The sequence below is a fragment of the Lepidochelys kempii genome, chromosome 1 (genome assembly GCF_965140285.1).
Source record: "Lepidochelys kempii isolate rLepKem1 chromosome 1, rLepKem1.hap1, whole genome shotgun sequence".
Taxonomy (NCBI): domain Eukaryota; kingdom Metazoa; phylum Chordata; order Testudines; family Cheloniidae; genus Lepidochelys; species Lepidochelys kempii.
The window spans coordinates 252,377,242-252,395,228 of NC_136380.1; the positions used below are offsets into that span (position 1 = coordinate 252,377,242).

Consider the following 17,987-nt stretch of genomic DNA (forward strand, 5'->3'; position numbering starts at 1 on the left):
CCCATGCAATGTTGAGTTGGCCCTTTAAAAAAAGTTATGTTTTATTGGCCAGTTCTGTAAGATACAAACAAGCATAGATCATGATAAAGGATGTGCAGGCAGCCTGGGTTGCAGAATAGAAGCACTTGTCGCCATAATGGTACATTCTGATACACCCCAGAACAGCAGTCCAAAAACACACCACCCCCACAAAAAAACCCTGAAGCCAGACACACAGGTAGGTTGTCAATCAAAACATATAATAACCTGAACCAGGGTCAGCAACAGTCTGAACAAAACATGGCAACAGTCCAAACAGAAGATATGTTGCACCTGACCCTGAGTAGCTGCACCACACCCAACACTATGCACACACAGAAAGCCTTAAACAGGAACACTGAGTTCAGGGAGCAAGAACCAAGAAACAAAACAAAAATAAAACAAGCAGGAAGCAAAGAGGCAACATACGCACCAGTCATCACACTATCGTATCCCCTTACACCTTGAGTATAATGAAGAGCACTTCTGTACAGAAATTACTGGACATACCCACCATGTTGGAATGGATCCTGTAAGAGCCATTGCAATCTATCCAGCAGGGTGTGAGCGGCTTCCACTTTGGGACTGATCAGATGATGTTTTGATGGATAGCTGAGTCCTTCCATCACAGCCACTCAAGACTGCTTCTGGGATGAAACTATGGGAGGAAACCATCTTGTGCAGTGAACAAAAAACTGGTTATGTTGGAAGCCATGACAGTACCACTGTGGGCATTACAACTGTGAGAGGCAAGTGGGCATCTCACCATGTGTGGGTTCCCCCAAGGCTGATGCTTGGGCCCATGTTTGAGACCTACGACCCCTCACATCTTCACCTCCAAAATTCAGTCGGATTGCCTGGGAGGATAAAAATCATCTGACCTGTCCCCAGATCACAACAGCTTAGCACCCCTGTTTGAAAGGCAATAACAGCCCTTATAGGGTCTATTACAAGATATTGGTGTGTGTGTCTTTCTCCTCCAGTCATAGCTTCCTCAGAGCTCAGGTGAGTGATGTATGTTGAAATGCCATTATTATCACCCCCACTCAAATATCATGAAGCTCCAAAAATGCATCAGATTGGCTTAAAAACTATAAGATTTCTTAGAAAAATCATAAATTTTAGGTTCCTTTTATTTCCTTATGGTTTATTAGCCTTTAGTTTGTATTCAGGTCTCCTTTTCAAGCTTTGCTCTGCAACCATAAGGGCTAGCAAGTTAATTTCTCCTTTAATGAAAGCTGAGATTCTCTTGTAGTTAATTGCATCCAGTAGCTGGAGCTTTAAGCAAAATATCAACTACAGCGAGACTCATGCTAACATTGCAAGAGCTGGCAACACAAACTCCTACAGAAACAGAGGAACCACTTTGCTATAATTCTCTTAGGCTACAATGACCTGTCAAGTCAGTATATCAACAGAAATAAAGCAAAAATGGCTGGGGGCTTGTTTGTTCGTTCAAAATGGGTTTTGCTATGTCATAATAAATACCAATGGTTTAAATATGGAACAAGTTCTCTTACAGGTCAGACAGTCAGTTAATAATTATAGTAGATATTAAAGGTACAATTCCAGCACCACAATGGCCTTCAGGCCTTTGACTGCAAATTGGGCTGTCCTGAACACACAGGAAATGCTGTATTTAGAGAAGGATTTTTAGCATCTGGAGGATGGAACTCACCAATTCTAGTAGCCTAAAATTTGACTACATAAACAAGTGAAGATAATGGAAGCTGTTGGGTGTTCAGCACTTGAGAATCATCAGGTGCCTCAATATAGACTTAGGAGCCTAACTTAAGGCACCCATTTTTTAAAACTCTTGGCCTTACACGAGGGGTGCCCACAAGAACGGAGGACCCAATCTCCAGGAAAGTACTTAAACATGGGTTTAAGTGTTTTTCTAGTTTGGAGTCAGAATCCCTAACTCATTATTAAAGGGGAACACAAAGAGCTCATAAATAGAAACTTACTATGCTACAACACAGACTGAGTTGTGATGGCACCTACATCCCCTCGGAAGGAACTTCACGTACTGAGGAGATAACCTAAAGTCAGATACCAGGATACACCTTTTTGTGGTATCCAGGGGACTGAAGGCGTGGATTTCCTATTCATATGCATGTCAGACTGCTATATCAGACCAAGTTACTTTCCATAAGGGCTTGGTCCGCTCAGCTTAACCTAGTGATCCCCACAGGTGGAGTTTCCATAGGCTAAAAGACGATGGGCAAGATTTTCAGCTACACCAGTGCAAACCCACTGAAGTCAGTGGGTAAATAGAATGCTGATAAAAATCTTTATATTACAACCCACATTCTGTGTATGCTACACATTATACAGAAGAGCTATTTTAGAGAGTGTTTAATTTGGACTATTTTTTATTCCTCTGACTTCAAACCATGCATCATAGTTAACATGTATCCACTGTACAGAGTTCAGAATGACAAACATTAAAACTGAAATCTAAAACACCTCTAAAATAGTTTTTCTGTACATAAAAGTGTCACAACTTTTGAGCCACATACATCAGGATAGCCAAGACAAGAAGCAAGTTCTGTGTGTGTCCTACGGGTTGCTGGGGAACTTCCTTTTCCAAATGATATAAGGGCTCCAGCTTTTATCTCTCATGGGTAATGATATAGACATTTAACCTATCATCACCGGTGAGAGACTGAATATTGCCCATATTGGGCCTTAGGCCAGTATAATGGGAGGGAGAAGTGAATTCCACATTTGAGAAACAGAAGGGAATACTTTTGTGGAGGTTGGCTTCTGTAAAAAGTAAGGGGAGATGAAGACAGAGTACAGGTGAAGCGATCAAAGGTACATGACAATTGCAGTTTATCACATGGTTTCACAATTTGTTACATTTATAGAACTAGGATATATTTTAAGTGTACATATTTTTTATATAAAATGCATGAATATGTAGAATGAGAATTTAAAAAAAAATCTATATTGGAAGGGCAGCACCTCCCAGCCTAAAGGCCTCAATGTATAGCAAGTTGCACCATGGGTCTGAAAGTCATTAGAGTTGAGCATTTCTCTGAAAGGACCCCTGACAACAACCTCCATCCACTCTTTTGCAAGTGACTGAAATGACATGTAGTTTTTTGCACCACAACACACAGTTTAAATTATGAGTCTTCCAATGCATGGTTTTAATTGCATCACTCTCTTAAAGCAGGAACAAACAAAAAAATCCACAGTACATAGATTTTGAAGCTCAAGATGATCAATATAAATATTAAAACAAACCAAGGGCTTAGCACATAGAAAAATTCGAGACACATATTGGTATGCAGAAAAATTTAGGAAACATACCTTATACCGGGGGAGTTTTATCAGAGACCCAGTGCCTATGGTACGCATATAAATTCTCTTTCTTTTGTTCCTGCAGGGTTCCAAAGGCTAAAAAAAGAAAATACAAAGCAGAGGAGGCACCACTGAGTGAATTCAACAGTGTTTTATTAATCCATGTGATTCATCCAGCATGCTGAGGAAGATTCTTTACAGAATCAAAACGTTCATGTTTTTGATCCACATGGATTAAGGAAACAGTGTTGCATTCACTCAGTGGTGCCTCCTCCGCTTTGTGTTTTGGTTTTATTCTTTGGAGTCCTGCAGGAACAAAAGAGGGAGCATTTATATGTGTACAGCAGCATGGGGACTTTGATGACACCCCTTCCTGAAGGATGCTTCCTGAATGTTTCTGAGAGTTAAGCCTCCTGTTTGTATTTGCATCATTCCGCCAGATAAACCGAACTACTACCAAATAATAAAAGGCTCTCTCTGCCGGCTCGTGAAAGGCAGTTGTGCTGCTGTGTGGGTGGACTGTAAATCAGCCTGTTGATGCCTGCATAAAGTAATCAGACAATTATCTGGGATAACTAACTCAAAAATTTATTTTGGAAAAACAGCATCTTCCACTAAGAGCAAGACTGCAGACTTCTTTCTGACCGAGCAAAAGGCTTCAGGCATCAAGGACATGGAAATGTTTCGGGCCTCATGGCAAAGCATGAGCTTCCATTCAACCTTGCTCAGCAATGTTCTAACACACGTGCTTACCTTTTTATGTGCTTAAATGCTTCACTGTATAGGGGCCTGAGCTCTCTCTTGTGAAGCACAAAACTGAGTGGGCGAGACAGCAAGTTTCCCTGGTTCTTTGTAGCTAATTTTAATCTGATTCAGAACCCAGTTGAATCAACTATCACCATAAATAATAAAGCATAAGATCTGCCTTTGCTTGAGCCAAAGACATATGTCCAGGGAACCTTTTTTTTTTTTCTCCTCTCCACTTTACCAGGAATCAGGAAATAAGCATGCCATATCCAACAAACTAACTCCAAAAACATGGGAGATCATTTCCTCATATGTGTCTGACAGCAGGAACACTTTGCTGCATTCTCAACAGCTATCAGCTGACTCCACCTCTGTTTCAGAATCTTATATAAAGCCTTCCAACTAGTCTTCATGATTCTCCACTGATTTGTTCCCTTCACACATCTCTTTGACCTAATTTCTTCTTATTTTTCATCTTATTGCTACTTTTATCAAAATATACCATCATAAGAATTTGGCTGAATTTTATGCTCCCTAGACTTGGAATGTGGAATAGAAATGTATGGTTTTGAATAAAAAGACTAACTCCATCAGTTGATGGCAAACTAAATGACTGTATGAACTCTAGAATGCATTGATGTAGCAACATATCTCATGTCAAAACACATACACATACATACACATTAATACCTTCTTTCTTTTCTGTATCCTCCTGCATCCACAGATTCATAGAGAGTCCACCAATTTCCACCATTTATTTTGGGCTGGTCCGTTCAGGTTTCTGAGTGCCACATTGGTGAATTTGGCTTCTTTCTCTGTTGTTCTGCGTTTCGCTAGGTTGCCCTCTCTCTGATTCTTTCCAGGCCATGTCCACATTATCACTTGCCATGGAAGTCTTGGTGGTGGCATCCTTAAAGTGTGTCCTAAATACATGCATCATTGTCTCCTTACCGTATTTGATGCTTTGCTCTACGTACAATTTCTGATATTGCAAGAAATTCTAATGGACTCGGACAAACTTCTGCAGGCATTTATTTTGGAATGAATTGAGCTTACCAATTTCTGTTGTAGATGTCCATGACTCTGCTTTATAAAGGAGGACAGACATGATGCCAGTATTAAAAATCTGTACATATGTGTCAGTGCCAATTATGCTACTTTCAAATATTTTCAAGTGTATGAAAGTTGTTTGGTGCTTTTGCTATTCGTTGCTTGACATCTAGCATGATGTTACCCTCATTGCACTCCAAATAGGTAAAATGACTTCTAGTGTTTTGTCATCCACTCTGATAATTACTTTTGGGATAGAAATGGCCATATCATTTGTCTTCCCCTTGTTGATAAAAAAACTTGTTTTGCTGTAAACAAAAGTTGGGTCTTTTCTTCCATTAAGTGATATGTTAAACTTCACAGGACAATGTCATCACCACAAACGAAGTTATCCTTTATCATTTGCTCATCATGCTTTATCATTTGTCCATAAAATTCCTCAGTTGCCGTCTGCAGTTACTTTCCTCATGGCTAGTCAGTAACCAGTGCAAACAAAAATTTGGACATAATACGCCCCTGTGTTACTCCAGTTGTAACTGCAAACCATGCGCTGGTGATGACACTATCTCTGACTGCACATTCAGCTTTATCATATAGATCCTTGATTATTCTAATTATTTTTGCTGGTGTTCCACAGTACACCATAATTTTCCTCCCCTGTTGTCCACTAAAGTCAGGTAGCTTCTTCCCTCTAATCCTCATAGCCTGGAAGTCAGCAGGGGGAGCACTGAGAGCCCAGGGGAGACTTTCTCCATGCTCTCAACTCCTGTGCCTGCGGCCACAGTAACCCTGGGCAGCTGAGAAGAGCAGTTGCAGAGCAGAGCTCATCCCTCCACTCTTGGGCTGAAGCATGTTCAGTCTAGGGATGGAGCATGTAAAGTCTAGGTTGCCACCCAGCTGGTTTTTGTAGTGCCTTGCCAGTCAATGATGAAAACATGCTAGGGGTTTTTTTTTCCACTGCACCAACATTCCCTTGTAAGCTGGCCAGTCATGCAGTGATCTTGTAAATTACCAGCAAGCACACATTGCATGGCTAGGAGCAGAGCATGACCAGCCCAGCACCTAGGTCCTGCTCTGAGTGCCAGGCCCTCAACCTGCTGAAGCTGCAGTGGCTCCTTCCAGCACTGGGGACCAGGAATTGGGATGGGCCGAGGCTCGCCGGCAAGTTTGCGTTGGAAACAGGGATTGGGGTCGGGGAGGTAGGGGCTCCTGAGAGGGGGTTGGTGTAGGGGGTAGTGGGAAGGTAAGAGGAAAAGAGAACTTGAACTGCCCCCAGTCCCCCACCTGCACTCCTGCTTGAATGAGCGGGGCAGAGGAGTAGAGGAGGGTAAGGCTGGTGGGGACAAGCAGTGCATCTCAGAGATGGCAACCCTACAATCTGGCCACATGTAGGAGCTGTAAGTGGAAGGGGCATGCTTTGTGAAGGCAGAATTTAGCTGCCAAATTCCAACAAGTCTCCACTGAGCACATGTGAACTGAGATTTTTCAGACATCTACAACTGCCAAATGGGGGTGAGTTTTTCACGAAGACAACAAAAGGCACATTCTTGTCACCAGCATGACCCCCCCACACACACACCAAATTCTAAGTCCCTATTACAATAAATTGCTTTTTAACATGGGCAAAAGAACGTATTTCCCCTAACATCTTTTTCAGAAACAGCCGAACCATTTGAACATACACTTCAAAAACAAAACACAAACAGGAAACAAACAAACAAAATGGCCTGAGACAGACACCCAACATAAAACATTTCAGTCCAAACCGTTAAAGTTTGGCAGTGTTCTAAGACCCTGTTTTCAGTTGCTTACAATGGGAAGTGTTGGGCAAACTTTACCGTAGGCATTGCTACCTGTGCTGCCCATAATGAAAGAGCATAAAAATTGCAGCAACAATATTTAGTAATTTAACCTTGATTTTGCATTACATCAGCCTCCATATGTGACTTGCACATTAATCAAGAAAAGATGCATAAGCATATTCCTCTAAGAATTTACAAAAAGAACTGTATACACTTTTTAACTCACATATTTTCCAAAAGCATTCCTAGCCACCCCTGTGGATCAACTGATTTGTATAGCTCACTGGTTATACCCAGGGCTTTCCCTTCTGATGCACTATTATTTTGGAATATGTTTACATACAGCATGGGAGCATTTTGGTCAATTAATTCTCTGCTATAGAACACATACTAGCTAATTATCTACAAACACAAAAGCATATTCTGATTTTTCATGTATATTACTGTGGTGGCTAGGCTTATGTAATGTTTGGTCTATAATCTTCAAAATACTTTCCAGAAAAATCTCAAAGATCGCTCCATCTGGGAAATGTAACAATTAAACTTCATTTCCTATTCAGACCAAATAGCCTTAGTGTAGAAACCCTCATATTCTTCATGCATTTTCCAGACACCTGTTGTTAAATAGTTTCCACTCAGATTTGAAGAATTTGAGACAGGTCCTAAATTTGAGCCTCTTAAACTGAGACTCCCTGGGGTGAACCTGTGCCCTTTCTAAGCAGTCATTTGAGATAAACTGTAGCCCTTAGTATATCAGGAGGAATTTCCACAGCACTTGGCATTTGGCCTCACACCAATTCTCCTTTGAAGCTGAAGACTATAGAGAAAATGTCTGACACCTGCTGAGTAAACATTTGACCCTAGACTACTGGGAAGAGACTAACTAGAGCTTCTGCTTTTCAGAGACAGCTAAAAGGTTACACAACGCCTCCTGCAGAGTCCTAACAACTCAAGGCAATATTCTTAAGTAGGTTTTGTAGGCTGAGGTGTCGTCATGGCTCTTTCAAAGACATAGGACATAGTATTCATGAAAATCAATATGACATGTTTCTGGTGCACTTGCACCCACTCCTGAAGTCAGTGAGATTTTATGCCAAACCATACAAACATATCACGAAAACATTAAGAACACAAAGTCTACTGGCAGACTGACCTGATACAATATAGGACAACAACAATAGTTCAAAAGGCAGATATGTACACATGAAAAAAATAAACTGGCAATTGGGTCAATCAATGCTGTATTTTTGTTGTATAATGAGATCCACTGGCTGAGAGTTGAAGTTAGACACATTTAAGCTGAAAATATAGCACCGATTTTTAACAGTAAGAGTGGTTTAACCATGGGAACAGATTACCAAGGAGAGATTCTCTGTCACTTTAAATCTTCAGATCATGACTCCATGTCTTTCTAAAAGTTAGGCTCTAGTTCAATCACAAGTGATTGGTTTAATTCAGGAGTTGTTGGGTGAAAATTAATGGACTGTGCAAGAGGCTAAACCAGATTATCACAATAGCCCCATTTAGCCTGAAATTTTATTAATCTATTTGGGATGATGGTTACAGTGATCACCATTATAAAGTTAACAGCTCCTCAAAAGTGGTATCCTATGTACACTCAGATCTTTAATGGTAAGAAGTAAGTGTGTGAATTCGTTGTCAATTCTAATTTTGGATACATCTACAATTGTTGCCATTTAGAAATAATACAGTCTACATTTTTGTTTTGAATATACAGGACTGGTGTTGATTACTGAAGATACTATACCATTGAATTGTACTGCCACCATGTACAGTACCAGAATTAAATGACAAAAAGTGTGGTTATTGCAAATAATGCTCTTCTCAGGTATACTGTGGGCCTGCAAGATAGTATTTTTTTCAAAGTTAATGTACTTAAGAGTATATACTCTGTGTGGGTGTGCAATACAACAGAACGCACAAAGTAGTCATAGGTCTTTATTTTCTCTATTACATTCTCCATTATACTTTTGGAAACAAAGTGAGATGACAACAGAGGTTCACATTTGTATTGCTGACAGTTTTATAAGACTATTATTTAAAGCACAAATATTTTACCTGAATCTCTCCAGGTGTTTCTCTGAGTTGTGAAATTTTTCTTGTTTTGACTCATCTGTTTGACTGGAAAGCCCCGGAACTTGGTGCTGAGCATCTGGGGAGATGCAAGGATACCAGGTGAAATTTTCATATGAGCTGTAAACCTGGGGCATAGTAATGAAGGTCTCTCATGGTGACGATTGTGCTGGGGAAAGAAAAACAAGAGTGAGAATCCACCAGTCTTCTGTGTGTGCAAAAAAAGCCACCACTCTGCTATTCAATGGATTAAGCCAACAGCAACAATTGAAAGGGTAGAGGAATCACCAGTATTTTCTAGCTCATTTTCCATTCTTTAAATTCTAAGAACTTGAAGTTGAGATCCTCTACATACAGGAAAGAAAACCATGTATTGATTTGAGGTATATACATTAGAATGAATATCATTAATTGTCATGTAAGAGAATTCATTTTCTGTTAAAGATTTGTTTTTAAAGTACCATAGGCTGGACCATTTAACATTCTCACTCGGTTAAGCAGGAGAGCCCAGGTTATGAGCCTAGCACACACTCCTGCACCGATTAAATGAGACTCCATGTTTGTACAGGGGGGTCTAATTAATGCTTTTGCTTACAGGCTTGGGGACCAAACAAGAGCAAACAGCAGCAGAACAGAGGAGTCTATAGTTCACTAGCAATTGGGGTAATTGTTTTGGAAGTTAAATGTTGCCCCATCTCAATAGTTGTGTAGATTTTAGGAGCTGAGGTTTTTATGGAATACAGGCATAAGGACTAGGTTTTGTCTAATTCCCCTTTATATTGTTTGCTATTGGAGAATGTGTTTCGGCTTTTGCTGGACTAACATTTATCAGATTTACTGACCCAGAGTCATAATCCTGCAACTAACTTTGTGCGTGGGCCACTGCAACCACACAAAGCCTCATTCACTTCCTGTGGCGGAGTCGACACCCACTCAGGCCCAGAGGGGTTTAAGATAGCCCTAGAAGAGGGCTGGGGCAGGGGAAGAGCTGGGCTGATTGGCAGAGCAGCTGCAACTGGGGGCCATGCCCCAAACAGACCCAGCGGGCCTTATAAAAGCCAGGAGCAGACAAGCACTCTCTCTTTAGCTCTGAGAGGGAGGGACCTGGCTGCAGAGACCTGAATAGAGGACCTCATTTGGAGCAGGGGTGGGGAAAGGCCAAGGAAGCTGGGGAGTTCTGGCCTAGGAAAGCCTCAGGCTACAGGCCTGGGAAGGCCTACTGGGTACGGGGGTTGCAGGGACAGCCACAGGTAGGCAGAGGCAGCAGGTCCAAACCCAACCTTGCCTGTGATGAGTGGCTCATACTGCAGTCTGGCCCAGGGTGTGGGGGCTAGCTGGTGACTGGCAGGAGCCTACAACTGAGGTGAGGTAGGGATACTAGGTGGGGGTTCCCCTAGGAGTGGGAGACCCAGAACTGTGGGGTACCGCCAGGTGGTAGCACCCAGTGAAAGGGGCAGCGGGGTCCTGGGAGGGACATGGGAGCCAGCAGCAAAGTGAGACACTGGCCTAAAGAGGGCACTCTGGAGGTTGGAACACTAATTCCCTGAGATGACCAGCAGGAGGCGCCGCCGGTGAGTCTGCACCTGGTTACACTTCCATTACTTGCAGATTCAGGATGCTGGTTACCGATTTGGTAACCTCACCCATACACAGATGCACTCCAGACTAGAGCTCTCCTCCTATTTCAAATGGACTCCATCTACCCAGGATTGAGTGGAATGAGATCTTGTATCTTTACTGTTCCTTAATGGCGAATTGTCAGGATAAAAATCCTATGGTCCTAATTGTTCTCTCGGTTTTCTTCTGTGCTGCCCCTCACACTTGGGAAGAGTTCCACATAAACATCCACAAAACTACCTCCTTGTCCTCCTTCACACTCTCCATTGCTGTGATGCCTACAAAAAATTATCAGCTGGGCAACTGGTATACAAAGATCAAAGCCTATGGTACTGACCAATATTGTCTCATTGTTTCCTTGTCCCCTTTCCCCCATCTGTTTGTTGTATCTTGCCTTATACTTAGATTGTAAACTCTTTGGGGCTGGGACCAGCTTTTTGTTTTTTATTTGTACATCACATAGGACAACAGGGCTCTGGTACATGCCTAGGACTCATAGGTCTTCCCACAATACAAATAAACAATAATAATCATAATTTTAGACAATGAAGTAGACTAGCAAGTTTCTAGTCAACTTCACTTTCATGTTCTCATGTACTAACACAATGCTGAAATGTAAGGGCTGTGAACTCTGCAGGACAATATTTGCTTCTTTAAAAGAAGTATTACATATTTCTTCACCTCCTCAATTTCCTTTATGGCTTAAAGGTTATAATGTTGTCTATAGACAAATGCTACCTATGTTTAACTGATATCCTCAAGATCAGCACATGTGAAGCAACAATGTGGACAATGCAGAGATTCCAGAGTATTGTAGCTTTCTTGCTAAAGGGGTCCAAAAAATTGAGGACATCCAGTGAAAAAGGAGTGATTTACGAACTTTTACTATTCTTTCTGTGTCACTCCAATTTTCCACAAACCACAATGAAAAATTACAATAGTACTCAAACTTTATATTTCACATTTGGGGTTTTTTTGCCAATGCATTGATATTTTTACAAAATACAGGTTTAAAGCCCCTGTTAAACTGTAATCTGAAATACAAGTTAATCTATGGAATCATGAACTGAGACTTCATAATGAATGAGACAGTGATAGAAGAGTGAGAACTGTAAACCTAAACAAGGCAGTTAACAATTGACAAGAATTTGCATTCCCTGCATTGAATGCAATTTGTCACTTTCATGCATCTGAAGAAGTGAGGTTTTTTACCCACGAAAGCTTATGCCCAACTAAATCTGTTAGTCTTTAAGGTGCCACCGGACTCCTTGTTGTTTTTGTCACTTCCAGTTTCACATAACTTGCCTACATTCAGCATATGGAAATTGTGAACAGTATGGACTATCTCTAGCTTTCTTTTCCTTGTTGATACATTTTCCCCTAAAATCTAAAATGATAAATTACAGTTGAAAGCCTTAGACTAGAAAAAGGTCACATAAGAAGTTACAATTGATTAGTTCATAGCCAAAAAAAAAAAAATTTTCAAAGCAAAATGGAGTTCTGAACTTTTTCAATGAAGGGTAGTCTCAAAATTGATGTATAGAGTATTAAACCATTATTGCTATAAGTCTAGTTATGCAACTTTTTATTTTATTATTCAATAAAACTGTGTTTCCTTGAGGTCAAAAGTTTTTTTCCTTGAGACCCATATTTCAGTTCTTATTGTTGTGATCCTTTTGATGTGCACAAAGTAGACTCTAGCTGGGAATCAGGGGTTAGAACTGCTGTGCTAGCAAGGCTCAGTGTTTAGAGGTTCCCACATTTTTACAAAGCACTCACATTTTCAGCAGGTATAGAAACAGAGTTTTTACCATCCCACACAAAGCACATTATTTAGCTTAAGTATATTTGAAAAAGAAATATGACTGCAATCAGATTTCAAATTTAACAATTCCATTATTTTTCAGTGTGTTTTATGCAAAATTTATAAGCAGACTAGAAAGAAATATGGAACTTCTAGGGGTTAAATGTGACTCATTGTAAAGAATGCGCCCTTTTCAATAACACTTCTCTTTTGATTAACTAAAAGCCAGGCCTTGTATATTATACACAATCCTCTTTTTAAACAAGGCAGACTCCCACACCACAAAGATACTAGAACAGTAAATATTGATTTTCTTGACTGATGGTACATCTCATGCTACCCAGACCACTCAAGCATCTGCTTGTTACCACAAGCTATTCCCTTTGTCAAGGAATAAAGCAAAGTGGCGTTACGTGCTATCGGTTGTGGATTGCAAATACTTAAATACATTTCTCAGAATGAAAGGCACCTTCTTTTGATTTTTTTTTAAGTGTTTGCTTTAGCCCCATACACACTCCTAGCACCTGTACTTTTCAATGGTTAGTTTGCCAAGATCACTGTGGTTTTCTTGCTGGCTTCTTTATAACTGTTTATTATAAGTAAAGCACCTAGTGAAGCCATAAATTATTGATTTTATTTATTTATTTATTGCTAGGAAAGAAAGAAAGACATGAAAACAAAACCTCCAGATCCTGGTGCAAGTTTTGCATGTACCCTGATACATTAACAAATGCTAAATATGAGATTATAAAACAAGTGTGATGTATTGGGGAAAAGGGTTGGCTTGTTCACTGTATTTAATTATTATTTGGGACGTCTTTTTCTCTTGATTTTTGGGGTGGCTCCAAAATCATGCCCTGCTGAAAGATCACCACAACAGCGTAAACTGGGCAGGCATTTATGCCTGCTAAATACTTCAGAAGTGAGAGTGAGGAGGCTTTAAAGCACTGAGCACACTTTTACTGCTCTACAGATGCTAAATTACCAGCACTGCAAAGTAAGAGAGGCTATTCAATGGGAAAATGTATTTTTTTCATTGAAAAATTGTCTCTTTTTTGACCAAACTAGAAAAGAAGAAAAAATCCCCTCTCCCCCCAATTTTTCAGTTTATAATTTTTCCACACCAGCACCTGATGGGAGGAGAATCACCTAGGCTGCGAGTCGACTATTTGCCTTTCTCTGCAGGACGATCGGCTTCCCCCCACCCGCCGCTGGTTCCTCTTCCCTAGTGGGAGGGTAAAGTAGTCTTCCTCTCCTCGTCTTCCTCCCATCCAGAGGAAAACGGAAACGTTTCCACCTGCTGCTTCTTCCTCAGCCAGAATATTTAGTCAACAGAATGGGCTGGTCAGTTCCCTCTCCCCTTCTGGCTTTCCATAGTGGGGACAGAGGTTGGAAACACAAGGGTGGTCCCCTGTTGTACTAAATTTAGATAGCAGATAGATTCTAATGGTGTTAACACAACCCAGTCACTGTCCAACATTAAACAGTGTTAAACAAGGTTCAGGATTTGGTATTCAGAGACCTTAACCTGCTTAGTACCATGGCAAGGACACCATTAAACAGCCTTTTAACTTTTTATTAAAGATACAGAAAAGAAGGGGAAAACAGTTAAAGCATTTGAAATGCAAAGTATTAAGAAAGGATTTCATTTTAACAGCATCCCTCTTTCCCTTTAGCTGGAGCGAATCTTTGGAAGAAAAATACCTCTGGCTTGACAGTCTTTTAGCTGGTGTCAAAGATAACTGTTCATTTGAAGGAAAAGCGAAGTCGTCAGTTGAGATGGGCTGGAGCTGTCATAGTTGCTGCTGTTAAAGTCAGATCCTGTTTCCTAAAAAAACTCTCTTTGGCCTGGTTGGTCAGGACATCTTTTAGGATCAGGATGAAGAAAGTCTGACATCCCATGAGATGACTGGGGTGGCAGCCATGATGAAAACTTGTTCCAGTAGCCAATTTTTCTCCCCAAAGTCTCCTTCCTCAAGGACCCACAAAGGGGTGTGCTGAACAGAATTGCCCATCCCATCATTATTTTGTCCACCAGTTAGGCCTAGTTTCTGACCAATTTTGGTTCACTGATTTCTGGTTCCACAGTTTTCTTGCTTACTAGGCATGATCACAACACAGTCTGTGTTATATCAGTAGGACTTTTTGTTTAGACTAATTCAGTCTGTTGCCATTTTGGACCTTTTCCCGTCAACGTTTGTTGTTATAGGTTATCATGAGAATTTATGAACTTTACAACGGAGATCACAATTGGGGTAAATTTGTAGGCCCAATTATTATAACGCCCCTATTGTGCATACATACACACACTTATTTGGCTGGCTATTGGCCTGCTTTCAGACATGAAGTCCTTTCAGGTACATTTATCCTCCTTGTTACTATTCTCTTCCCACAAGATGATGCTATCACTTCCCTATAGAACATCAGTACCTGGCCTTGATGCTAATCAACAAAACCAGTGGGCTTCCTTTCCTGTTTTGCTGCACCTTACCACTGCATTTAAGACTTCATTTAGCAAAACCCAGCCAGAGGAGATGACACATTTAAAAACCTCCTATTTTCTTATTGTACTAACAGAGCTGATTACTTTTTTCATCAAAATGGATAGAAAAGTATTCACTGTGCAAGGAACTTGAACCTGAAACAGTAAGTGAGATTTGGGGAGGAATTGGTTAATCTAGGAGTAATGATATTCAATCAAATAACTGAGCAAATGACTTATTAGGCTGAAAGAACTATATATATAATATATATATTTAAATGGTGAAATTTATTAGACTGCATTCATTAAAACGAGTGTGTACCCAACAATTGAGAATCTGCTGTAACAAACTTTACTGAAATGAAAGACACAATGTGGACATATAAATCAGGTCTTGTCCACTCCTGAGAAGGTATCCTCTGAGGAAGGCATCATTTGGTAATGGTTAGAGCACAGGACTTGGAATCAGACTTGGGCTCTATTCTTATCTTTGCCGCTGGCTTCTTGAATGCCATTGGGCAAATCACTTAATGGGCCCATACCTCAATTTTCCTATCAGTAAAAGGAGGATAATACTACTTGGCTAACGTAAACTGCTCCAAGTCCCTAGCCTCACAAACCCCAAATGCATATATCTCCCATGCCCATGTCCAAAGAATAATGATTTAGTAATTGTCCTTATGTGCTTTGAAAATAAGGAACCAATACATGCAAGTGGGGTTTTAAAAAAAGGAAATACGAAAGACACATGGGAGAAAAGAGACATCCTCAAAATGCAATAAAGCTATCTTCAAAGTCTGACATAGTGAGTAAAAAATAAATAAACTATGCCATGAACACAGTCTTCTTGCTTGTAAAATAGGTCCACATATTAAAGATCTGAACTGTGGTACAGAACTTCCTAAGATGCTCATTTTCTGGTTTTATTTTTTTGGGTGAAGTAATCATAATTCAATTACTTAAAGATTTATTACGAAACACTTTGCCCACACAAGATTTTTCAGTATGTAAACACCATACTATTACAGGCCTAGTATTTCAGATTTCATTAGTCAATAAAGCCAGGTTTATTTGTAATAAAGTTAAGCCCTTCCAACCACTGACCATGGAAACCAGATTTTGAAATAATTCAGATTTGTGTTTCTGTTCTTTCTAATTAAGGGTAATATCAGGAAGGACAGACAGTGGGTAGCATTGTTCAAGCACCATGGATTTAAGCAAGAAAATCTGATTATCAGCTCATGTCAGAAGCCAAGCGATAATGCAGCTTAGCATTTGTTTGGGCTTTTTCTTTAGCCAAAAGATAATTACTGTTCGTTAAGTCTTACGTAAGTGTATCTAATATCTATGGTCCTAAAAATTATGAATAGTAGAAGCACACAATAGGCAAAGAAGAATTACTGTATTTATTATTTACTTGGGCTGTTCCATCAAGATAATTTCATTAGCCAGGAAAGTTAAACTTAATGTCAAAGTATAATTTCTTAGAGGCCAAAAAGTTAAATATCAATTCTCATGCAACTTGTATGAGAAGTTGCATTTTTATCAACACACAAAAGCCATATTAAAGTAACACTAAGATCCCAGTCTTGCCATTCTTACTTAAACAAAACTCACAATGACCTTTATGGGAGTCATCTTGCCGTAGTATTGACTGCAGATCTTGCCTTTAAGATCCATTTTTTTTTGCTGTGCTGAATGCCTTCAGCATCCATTGACTTCACTATGTTCCCCATCGTGCAGAATTGGACCCTACGTTTTTTTAACAAACTGACAAAATCATATTTCAGACCAAAAGTTGCAGCTCTGTTTCTAGGTATTGGAAACTAATATGATGACATGTTCATTAAACAATGCAGGAGCATTGTTACCCTGACAAATGTTATGTTTTATGAAAGTTTTATAAAAAGATGTTTTATGAAGTAGTTAATAGGGATATGAGAGAGGTTCGTTCACACTTATGGCCTTAACAACCCTTCTGCTTATAGGAGCAGATAGAATTGGCAAATGTTGGTCAGTAGGAACCAGAAAGCATGACACTGAAATGAGCAAAGAGGATCCTAAGTAACAGAAGCAGCAGCATCCTCAAATTGAACCTCTTGTGAACACCATGTGCTTAGGTCCCTGTAGGCTTTGGTGGGGTACTATAGAGTCATGGCTACTCCACAGGGAAATACCTGATGGAATTTAACCTAGTGGCTAGTTGAAAATTTACATGCACATTTTCACTGAAATTTCAAACTTCAATGAAAAACAGAAACAATGTCAACTAACTTTTCTTCACTATTTGGTGTACAGTCTTGACTGGGAAGAAGGGAGGAGAGAGTGTGTATGTGTAAAAGCGGGCAAGGGGAGTGAGCTCATTTCACTGACAGTTATTGCAACCTTAACTACACTTAAACACATTTTTGTATGTGTGAGAATTTCCTTAGTTTTAAAATAATCATAACACAATTCTGGGTAGTGAATAAAACTGGGGGAGGGGGCAATTCTCCCCCTTCCTCCTGATGTCCTAAGATCTGCAGAAGAAGAATCTCACTAATGCGTATCTTCTACACTCTTAGGAGGGGAGCCAGTCTCCTGTAGACTTTAGGAGATACACAAAGTAGAGATCCGCCTAGGTATATGAATCAACCACCTGGCGAGCCTTATGACAAATTAATTTAACAAAGTCAACTCTGACCATCTGTATTTGTCCACAAGCCAAATACTTCCACAAACCAAATACTGCCTTTAAAAGAATTGACATTTACACAACCACCTCTCTATGCAAATTCTATATAGCACTTTACAACAGGCAAAATGGTCGATTAGGTGAAATGCACAGTAGAGATGAAAGCTAAACAGCTACATGTAGAGAGAAAAAAAGCAATCTGAAAAAGACATTTGGAGCCATCTGCAATAGGAAATAATTCACAGCTTAGAACACAAACAGATGAATACATGTGTGAAGTAAAGGTGATGAACTTGTTTTGACTTTCAATGAAAGTTTTTGTGAAAAAATGTGTGGAAAGTTTCTGCTCTTTTTCTATCAGCTATATTACCAAGTAAAATACAGTGT

At 40.0% G+C, this 17,987-nt stretch overlaps 1 protein-coding gene across 2 annotated transcripts in view; it reads right to left on the reverse strand.

The window, feature by feature from the left end:
- C1H12orf42 (chromosome 1 C12orf42 homolog) overlaps positions 1-17,987 on the reverse strand; it is a 252,140-nt gene that overhangs the window by 183,940 nt on the left and 50,213 nt on the right. For both annotated transcript variants that reach the window (XM_073323517.2, XM_073323524.2), the window contains one exon: positions 9,009-9,192. In XM_073323517.2, the coding sequence (XP_073179618.1) occupies positions 9,009-9,192 (184 nt within the window). The remainder of the gene's footprint in view (positions 1-9,008; positions 9,193-17,987) is intronic.